General features: G+C 47.7%; 3 protein-coding genes across 3 annotated transcripts; 1 reads left to right on the top strand and 2 right to left on the bottom strand.

Moving 5' to 3' along the window:
* Window positions 1-1,761: 1,761 nt before the first annotated feature.
* BDV37DRAFT_274406 (Hpt domain-containing protein) lies at window positions 1,762-2,383 on the bottom strand (the record flags this gene model as incomplete). Its single annotated transcript, XM_032085227.1, has 3 exons — window positions 1,762-2,050; window positions 2,111-2,274; window positions 2,345-2,383. 3 exons carry the CDS (start codon window positions 2,381-2,383, stop codon window positions 1,762-1,764), a joined length of 492 nt encoding a protein of 163 aa, XP_031937761.1.
* A 4,011-nt stretch (window positions 2,384-6,394) lies between these two features.
* BDV37DRAFT_201766 (protein tyrosine phosphatase-like domain-containing protein) lies at window positions 6,395-8,237 on the top strand. Its single transcript, XM_032079863.1, has 5 exons — window positions 6,395-6,403; window positions 6,472-6,688; window positions 6,778-7,615; window positions 7,683-7,822; window positions 7,877-8,237. The coding sequence occupies exons 3-5, from the start codon at window positions 7,125-7,127 to the stop codon at window positions 7,942-7,944; spliced, it is 699 nt and encodes a 232-aa protein (XP_031937760.1). The 5' UTR covers window positions 6,395-6,403; window positions 6,472-6,688; window positions 6,778-7,124; the 3' UTR covers window positions 7,945-8,237.
* Window positions 7,885-9,756, bottom strand: BDV37DRAFT_201650 (adaptin-binding domain-containing protein). The gene is made up of 3 exons (XM_032079861.1): window positions 8,647-9,756; window positions 8,244-8,525; window positions 7,885-8,190 (listed from the first exon to the last, which is right to left on the bottom strand). Exons 1-3 carry the CDS (start codon window positions 9,548-9,550, stop codon window positions 8,111-8,113), a joined length of 1,266 nt encoding a protein of 421 aa, XP_031937759.1. The 5' UTR covers window positions 9,551-9,756; the 3' UTR covers window positions 7,885-8,110.
* Between the last annotated feature and the right edge of the window lie 110 nt (window positions 9,757-9,866).

The following is a 9,866-nucleotide window of genomic DNA, read 5'->3' as shown; positions in this document are numbered from 1 at the left end:
AGTAGTGCACTGTGATTTGCTTTTTTTTTTCCCCATTCCTTGACATTATGCTGCTCTCTATCCTTGATATGAAGTTGTATGTATATGTAAATGTATGTGTATATCTATCTCTATATCCGATGGATGCATATATAAATCCACCACCATATCTACACCCAAACCATACACCCAAACCAGCAAAAGAAAGAGGTTAAGAACCCAATAACCTCCCGCAGCCGTGTAACAACCCAATCAACAAAAGTGATCCCGCACAGACAACTCTCACCCATGAGAACAACGAGGGACAAAAAGTTACTTCTGTATACCCACTCAAGACCAAAAAATCCATACCTACCATCCAAGTCACACAGGCAAACAAACAAGACAGCATGGGGTCTACACTGTCCTCGTCCGGAGTCTCGGTGTGCCCATCGGAGACCTGGAGTCAAGTTCGTCAAGGCCGTCGCCATGTTTGATGTGACATTCTGGGGTTCGGTTTATACAAGATATTTGGAATATAATATGGGTGTGTCATACGGGGCTTGGATCATGGGGTGTTACACTGGCTTGGAGATCCTCAAAGGCGGATTGGTGTAGGGGAAAAGGTACGGGTAATGGACCGGATTGCTGGTTTGGTTCTAGTGTTCGATTTGGTGGCTATAATGGGACAGAGAGGCTGTGTGATCTTACGCGATTCTATAAGTATGAAGAAAGAAGACAACTGGGTTGGAGGATGAATCCGACACCTTATATAGAATATATTCAGTCCACGACGATTACTTCGGAAACTGTATGCGACTACATACTTAGGAAGGCACTCCGCGATAGTTAACCCGGATAGTACAACGGATCGAGATGTCTCGTAGGACATTAATACCTGTTTGGTCGATGGAAGTACAAGGTAAACGGAGTAGATTAAGACACGAAAGTCTATCGACTCCTCCTCAATAGGGTAAATGCGTTGTCCTGGCCAGTTGCGTTTGCGCGGTTGATTCGATGGCACCCGGCATGGGGTAGATGATGCTGCCAGAAGAGTTAGACTTCCTTCAGGATGGAATGACCGTCGGATCATAAATCACAGGTATGGTCTCACTGGTGATGGTCTTCCAAAAAAAAAAAAAAATAAATAAAAATAAAAAAAAAAAAATTGTAAAACACTGCCGACTCGTCGTACCCTCTTCCCATCCAAGGGGGATGGATGTCTAAACCCTCATAAAGCATGTCGGGCATGACATCTGCAGCCGGCCTTGTGCTGGGTATCGGTCACACACCTGATACACGCCCATTTACACAGAGAAGAGAGAGAAAAAAAAAATAATAATAGGAAATCTACCATCCACATGCGGTGCCAAGGGAGTTTTGTCTCCGTGGGACTCGAAGCTCTGTCCCTGTGTGCTCGATAGAAATGGCTGGACAAAAGGGTAACAGAAATCTCCCCTATTTTATGAACAAACCTCTAGACTAGATAGAGCTGGAAAGAATAATAATAACAGAAACTCGGAGAAGGCCGGGCAAAGAAAATAAGAAAACATATCATCTACCTCATGTATCGTCATAGTATCCTTGGTTCATACGGGGTTAAGGAGAGCAAGCATTGGACGAAAACAACCCGAGGGTATTATCAGACGCGCTTCTGGAAATTAAAAAAATTGCGTTGTTTTCTCTTTCGGTTATGGTGTCGAATGCAGTTTTGATGTGAAAAGGTGTGTCACCTCACGTGGTATATTTCAGTCAACCATCATCCTCACGCTTTCAACTTCTTTCCACCTTTGCTTTGGAGGACTACTTGTCGTCATTCTTGTTCTCGTTGTTGCTGCTGCTGTTGTCGCCGTAATATCTGCGGAGGAAGCTCTCTACTTCCTTGTAATCCACCTTGCAGTCCGACAGGGTTTTCTTAATCTTCTTCAGACACTCCTCCTCCGATTCGTTGTTGGTACCCGTCTCATCCTTCCCAAGACCGTAGTTCTGGATCTTCTCACATGCATCCTTCACCTTAGTCAACCCCAGAGTAGCTGACGAGCCTTTCAAGAAATGTCCCAATGAAGATAGCTCGCTGAGTTGTTTGTCCTCACTGCAAGTGCAGTTTGGGTCAGTCCTGGAATCCCTCGGCTGCTATTCCGGGCATACTTACAGGGCCTTTTCCATCTTTTCAAAGGTGGCCTCAGCTTGGTCAAAGAAACCGAAGACAATTCCCTTGCTGAAGTCCATCTCATCATCGTCATCGTCCATCTCCAGGATCTGTTCAAATGTGAGCTGGTCGATGCAGTCTTTCATGTCGGAAAGCTTCGGCGGACCCTCGGTCTTGGGCTACTCGAGGTCAGCACTATGATCCAACGGATCCCAACGCGGACGGTACGGCACGTACAGGTGTCTGCACAGTAGTCTTGGTGGTGGTGGGCGCCATGTTGAATATAATAAGGTTCAGTTCTGTTGTTCCACACGCTTCGTCTGATCTTGCAATCCGAACCGCTAGTTTCTGGCGGATCTGTCTAACACCGGTGCTGATGGCGTCAAGTTACCCGGTTAATAAGTCCGGATCCAGAATTTAACAAGTACACGAGTACTGAAATTACACAGAGCGATCTGTTTGTCCAAGTCGGTGTCAGTTGACAATCCACGAAACCAATGGTAGTGATATGGCAACTGGACTCCATGACTGATAGTGCCCTACGCAATAGGGACGTTACGTGGGAGAAGCACAGGGAGGAGGAACGTCACAGGGACCACTGGTTTACAGAGGTAATAGGGAGATGAGGGGTTCAACAACACTTGAGATGATTCACCTCTGGGTATGAGTGTTTCAGAAAAAGGGAAGATCTCCAGAGGGCGGGGGAGGATAGGGAAGTTGATTGGGAGGGAGGTGGGATGGAAGTACTAAAACGACAAGGATAGGCTGAAGGGTCTAGGTCTGTGCCAACGTACTTTGCAAGTAAGGGGAAGCAAGGTTGGGGGGTCAGACAAAAGGGGATTGAGAGAGATTCAAGGAAGGAAAAAAAGAACAACAATGTGGGAGGAAAGCCGAGTCAATATCAATCAGCCACAACGCGGAAGTGGATGAAGGAAGGGTCCACATGGAACATGCGTAGAGGAACAGTTGTCTGGATCAGGAGGGACAAGGAGGGGTAGTTATCAGCAGAACTAAAAAAAAAAAAAAAGGGGATCTTCCTACCTGGAACACTGCAATGGGTGGTCGTTGGGTATAATGCAAGTAAGAATGAATCAGAAAAATCAGAAAAATATGGGGAATCCAGGCTGACACCGAAGAAATATACGGGTATTAATTATCAAACTGTGTCGCGAAAAGATGTGGCTGAAATTAGCCCAGCAAAAATGGTAGACAAGAACGATGGTAGATGAGAGGAAGAAAGAAGAGGGTTGAAAAATTATAACAAAGACGATGAGAATATGACGGAAGCTCTGTGTGTGTGTGTGTTTGTGTGAAGGAGCCTCCCTTCTGCTTCTCCTCAGGATTTTCTTTTAATTATTTTTTTTATTTTTATTTTTTCCTTCCTTTTCTCGTTTTGGTTGCGCCGTTGGTAAATGAAAAAAAAATAAAAATAAAAATAAAAATAAAAATAAAAAAAGGAACCAAGAAAAAAAAAAGTGGAGGGGAAGAAAAAGGCAAGGAGGGGAACCAAAAGTGGGTGTGGGTTTAAAAGAGGTCACGGTTCGTAAGACCGATAGAGATCAATAATTGACCTCTGGTCATTGAAAAGAAAGCAGAAACAGTGGTTCCCTCCAATGGCGACACTTTCAAGGTGGATTGGGAAGAGAATATTTAGGAAATTACCCGACAGAGCAAAGCAAGGTTCAGGATCAGAAGAACGTAGAAATTCAATAGATCGGCTAACCTTATGGGACGAACCGAGAGGGTGAGGGGTGAAATGAAAAGAATTCATAGAAACCCTCAATGATATGATCACAATGACAGATACCAGTCGGAACAAGAGGCGGTCAACTTCATTGGCCCCCAGTCAAGTGGATTGCAGTAGTCGGGATGTCCAGCAATTATAGCCACGAAGATGCAGCGATGGAGGGGCCTGTTGGATTGGGAAGCGCGCAGAGCGGCGGTTGGTGGGGAAAGGGCATCAAGAGAAATTAATGGTGATCAATCACAGAGGGGGCAAGAAGTGCGGGACTCCAGAACGAGAAAGGAGAGAAAGAAGGAGAATGAGAAACAGCAAGAGTGAAGGGTGAAAATCATCTTCCCCGGTGGTTTATTATTAGTGAAATTAGCTGGAACTGACTGAATGGCAGATTTGATGGTGGGATATAAATTCGTTGGCACTGGCGTCATCCTTTCTGTTTTGGTTATTTTAGTATTTGGGAATTCGCCATCATTGCCATTCTCCTACAACCCCAAGAACTGAGGAATGTTCGTCTGTGGCAGACATTATCTATTCACCAGTGCCATTTTCTTCTCCCTCCTTCCCTCTCTTTTTCTCTTCGACTAAACTAATATCAGGTCAAACATCCCACTCGGTCCCAATGGACTGATTGGTTTTAGTGTGTGGGGAATCTCAGAAAAGTCAGACATGCAAGGTCACCTTTTTTTCCAGCCTCAATTTCCCCAAATCTTTTTCCCCCTCGGCAATGTTTGTGATCTGTATAACCCTATCAGACGGATCACAATCATGCCCAATTCCACAGGAGCGATCAGATCACCGAGCTGTGGGAGAGAATGTCTTCGGGGAATGCGGTTGATTCGATGGTCCCTATTGGGAAGGACACCAGCATCTCCACTCTTTCACTAAATGCGCGCTGAAATCATAGGACCACAACTGACGTAGTGGTGGGCAATCCTATCAACTAAGCGTAACGTGTCGATCCCATGGTCAACTACTGCCCATCTGACTAATAACCCCCTTTTACATCATTTCCAACCCCAAGGAACCAAAGATGTTACAAGATTGGCGGTGCACGTGGGAAGTTACTTCTTTCTGGATGATGTCTATCGTTGGGCTCCATCTCCGAATGAGCGTTACGGAAGAGTGTAAGCAGACGGAGAAAGAAGAAAGGGGATGGGGAAAAAAAGAGAGCCATAGTTCATTCCGTCATCGCACAATACTGCCCTTTCTCGGAATCTTATTCAGATCACGATCATCACTTAGACAAAATAGCGCAGACCAGCCACCAGAAAAGTCGCGTCAACTCCCTTCTGCATGAGAGGTTCTGGGCCCTCAGGGGCCATCCAAATTTAGATTGGACAGGAAGGAATGTACCGTGCTCCTGGTAGAGTAAGAAAAAAAAAAAAAAAAAAAAAAGAGGATGAGGTAACCCTTCAGTCGCAATGTGTCATACTGCGGGGTGTCATGAGCTAAGACGATAAAGGAGAATCCGATAAGGATGGGTTATGACAGGATGCAGAAGATGATCCTGTTGTTGTGACCGGAATATCAGTCACAACCCCCAGCCTCTTCGCTCCGTGAATTCTGGTTTGGTGGAAGAAATATCTGTTTTAACCACTTGGGTTTCCGCTCGAGCCTTTATACAACATCCCAAGTCCGTGGGGACGATGAACGCATATCCATGAACCCGAGGAGGTCTATTGGGTCTAGTTCCCCAGCCTGCCTATCAGAGAAATGCGCTTGGAAAATGACATCAGTGTGGGGCCACGAGACCGCCAATCCGTGACGACCGCTGACGTTGGCGGGGCTCTGCCAAGATGTCTAAAGCTTGGGCCGCCTTCCAGACACTTCGGTGCCGTACAGGGGGTTACCGAGTCCTGTATCCTTCTCATGCTGTACTAAGTCATCCTCGACCGAACGCAAACACAGGTTGTTTGTCAACCGCCGGAGCTTTTCGGCCTCCTACCCCCCTCTCATAGGGGAAGAAGTGCAGTAGTTTTGGACACAGAGGAAAAGACGATGACCGAGCAATCCGATGGTTTTTCGCTCGGCCGTTTCTCGCTGAACTTGCCCGACTATCACCACCCGATCAGGAAATCTGTCTGGTCTTGGTAAGCTGGTAACAGCACACTTCTCGAACGAAAGGGTGGGTCGTCAACCACCAGGGGTAAAGGCCTTGGACGTATGTCTCGCTGGCCTGAAATTTAGGCCTCTAAGAGTTCCCAAGGGTTGAAACGGGACTAATAGTACCGACGATGACATTTCCGCTGGTATCGGATAGGCTTGTTTTCTGTTCCACTCAGGGTACCAGCGCCGTGTTCCGTGTGATCAATATGCAGCAGCACATCCTATGACATCAGCCTGCATGTTTCTTACCCTCTGGCTTCATACCCAAACCTCTTCGCAGTGGACCTCGCCAAGTCGATCTGGGCAGCGTTGTACTGTACCATCAACGTGAAATCTTGGAGACAGGACCGTCATGTGCCCTGACTACTAGTATTTTTATTGTTCCTCTTTTTCACACCCTTATCCTCTTTCTTGCACTTCGTCGTTTCTCGAACAGCTGATATACGAGAGTAAGCTGATTTCAGCGAACGTGATCACCGCACGTGACGCGAGAGTATTGATTTGACAGCCCTACAAGTTAAGGGATACGATACCCACTACAGTACAGAGCTGTTTCCCTCTCACTCTCCTACCAATAGTCCAATGTCCAGCGGGTTAAACATCCGCCATCCGCAAGCTTAGACGACGTTTAAACAGCCACATGCGCTATCTAATACGGAGATGAGACTTCTTGGTTTCTCGATAAGATAAGTGATACATATGTTGCTATGGATAACTTTTCCTTCACCCAAAATGTACACTACTTGAGAATATGCGATAGAATGATACACCAAATTTGGGATACATCTCTAACCCAAGCTGATTCATCGGGATTGAATGCCAGTTCTTATCATTTCATCTAAGCATTGACCTTAGCAAAATCCCAACAGATCTCAATATGTTGATAACTGTTTGGAGCCTCGGCATCTCAACGTGTATTACATAAGCCAGATCCCCATCTCATTTTCTTCCCCTTTGTCCAGCTGTCGACCAGTGCGGTATCAATTGCTTCACCCTATCGCTTTGGGGCATTTCAGCTGTTCCTGCTGCTAACTCAATCCCTATAATTCGGTCGTGTCGTATAACCCGCGGCACAATCTACCGCCAGCAGCAGTACATCCAGACCAAGCACTCAGCAGCTTCCATCCAAACACAACTCGAAAAACAAGAGCAGCACAACAAAGACCCAAAATGTCTTCCAAATCCGCCTCCCCCCGGGGCCCCAAAGGCCTCACAAAACTGTACCTCCTAGGCTACAACGCTGCCAGCTTAGCCCTCTGGGCGACCTGCACCCTCCGCGGCTTCTACCTCCTCGCAACCAACTCCCCCGAGGACATTCCCGCCATCTTCAACGACATCTACTGGCCTCTCCTGGCCACGACCCAAACACTGGCCGTCCTGGAGATCTTCCACAGCCTACTCGGCATCGTGCGCGCCCCCGTCACCACGACCGCGATGCAGGTCGCGAGCCGACTGCTTCTCATCTGGGGTGTGATGTTCCTGTTCCACGAACAAGGTGACGGCGCAGGCATCGTGGGGGCTCCCACGGAGACGGTGAAGGTGGGCGACTATGCCTTCCTGGGCTGTTTGAGCGCCTGGGGTATTACCGAGTGTATTCGGTATGGGTTCTTTGCCTTGCAGGTTCTGGGCGCGGGTGTGCCCGGGTGGCTGACTTGGCTGAGGTATGCATTGCCCTTTACTTTTATGGGTCTGGCTTCGGGGTGAACTTTGCTGACACGTGGAATTTAGATACAACACCTTCTATGTGCTCTACCCGCTTGGCATCACCAGTGAGTGCGTCATGGTTGTGAAGGCGCTGGAGCCGGCTGCCGAGTTTAACCCTCTGTACCGGTGGTTCTTGATCGTCGTTCTGGGTATCTATGTTCCTGGTAGGTTTCTGCTTTCGCTTCCCAGATATGTGTCCTGTGCTGATTACCCGTTAGGTTCTTACATCTTGTACACGCATATGATTGCCCAGAGAAAGAAGGTGCTCAAGAAGAGGGCGGAGTAGGGTCATGACTGCAGCTGTGAGATGTCGGTGTTGATATGGCGAAAGGGATGGGTTGGTCTAGATAAGCTTAATTCTGCTACAAGACGCATTGGTAATGATGTACTGCTGGCTACATACTCTATCATGTTTTCATTACGCGTAATAAGTAGGGCCTGAGCTAGGTGCATTATAACTCCATCATGATATCTCGCACGGCTTTCGCCGCAAATCGTTTCCGTTCGCTCTCCGGTAACTCATCACTCATGTCTATACGAATAAGCACCCATCAGAACTAGGGGAGGAAAAGGGGGCAGACATACCTTTAATAGCTTTCATCCGCAACATCAACGCCTCCATCGACTCAACCTTCATCTCATCATCCCCGTCAATCCCGCCTACATCGTCGCCTCCATTCTCAATCGCAAACCGCAACCCAACCATCTCCCGCTCCAGCTCGTTCACCTCCAGATCGAACCCATCCTCGAGCAAGTGCCTCTCCAGCTCATCCTCAACACCGTCCACACCATCCGACTCCCCAGCAGGCGTCGAAGCCCAATCATGCGTCTCTAGAATCTCCCTCACCCTTCGCATACCTTGATACTCTGTTTCACGTTAGCATATATCTAAACACCCCTGAACACTCAACCCCAACCCCAAAACAACCATTCATCCACCCAACCACCATCTGTCCAAACAAAAAAAAAGAAAAAGAAGAAAACATACCCCCAAACCGATCCCTCTCCTCACTCCCCACCTCCCTAGGATCCCAATTAACAACCTCGAACCCCACCAACCCCAGATCAAACAATTTATCCTCCCACCAGGGGACAGAAAAGACCTCTTCCTCCCCCAAGCCATCGACCTCATCCGCATCCCCAGCAGCAGCAGTAGCAGTAGCAGCAGCACCACCAGACTCCCTCCCCCTGCCAACCAAAACAACCAACCCAAGAACATCACCCAGTCCTCTCTCCTCATCCATCACCCCCTTAACAGAACCCACAGCTTCCAGGAACATCCGCAGACCCTTCCACTCCGGTCTTTCCTCCACATCTGCTTCTGCTTCTACTTCTGCTTCTGCAGACGGAGACGGAGCCACGAGATCCAAATTGCGCAAGCAGATAACCACGCCCCCGATGGCATCCCTAACGACCCTCGCTTCTGGGCCGGAGAACTCTTCCCGCCATGTTCTTGGTGTGAGGGGTTCTTGTTCTTGCTTTTGTCCTTCTTCTTCTTCTTCTTCTTCTTCTTTTCCTTGGGGGTTTAGCTCCGGTTGGTCATTTTGTGTAGTTGTAGTTGTAGTTGTATTTGCACTCTCAGACCCAGAAATAGAAAGTGGGATCTCATCAACCCAAATCGGCACCTCGGCTTTATAATACCTGTTCTCGAGTCGGAGCGGGGGGTGTGTCGTGTAGCCTGCGAATGTAGTCGTCGTCGGCCTCGCAGTGGGGTCAGTATCTGGGTGGTTCTGGTTTCTGGTCTCGGTCGTCGGGGGATCAATAACGGGGCAGCCGGTTAGGGAGTGCAGGAATGGGGGGATTGTGGTGTGGGAGTGTTGCGAGGGGGTGAGGATGAGGAGGCGGCGGGGGTTGGCGATGACGTCTTGTTTTGGTGGGGTTGGTTGGGGCATTGTTGTTCTTTCTTTTGGGGGTTCTTTGGGTTAGTTTGTGTGAGTGAGAGTGAGGTTGGGATTCAAGTGGTGTAGTAGTAAGTAGGTAGGTAGGTGGTGGTGGTGAGTGTAGGTGGTGAGTAGTGGTTGAGTTGGAGATGAGCGGGGAGGATTCTTGCGGCGCTGGAAGTTTGGCTTGGGTTCGATTTGGAGAGGAATGGGTGCATAATTCTTCCTCATTCCTTTTGGTTTTTTTTTTTTTTTTTTTTTTTTTTTTTTTTTTTTTTTTTTTTTTTTTTTTTTTTTTTTTTTTTTTTTTTTTTTTTTTTTTTTTTTT

The sequence above is a fragment of the Aspergillus pseudonomiae genome (assembly GCF_009193645.1).
Source record: "Aspergillus pseudonomiae strain CBS 119388 unplaced genomic scaffold BDV37scaffold_78, whole genome shotgun sequence".
Lineage (NCBI taxonomy): Eukaryota > Fungi > Ascomycota > Eurotiomycetes > Eurotiales > Aspergillaceae > Aspergillus > Aspergillus pseudonomiae.
The sequence above is the reverse complement of the archived record's forward strand: the minus strand, read 5'-3'. Positions and strand labels throughout refer to the sequence as shown.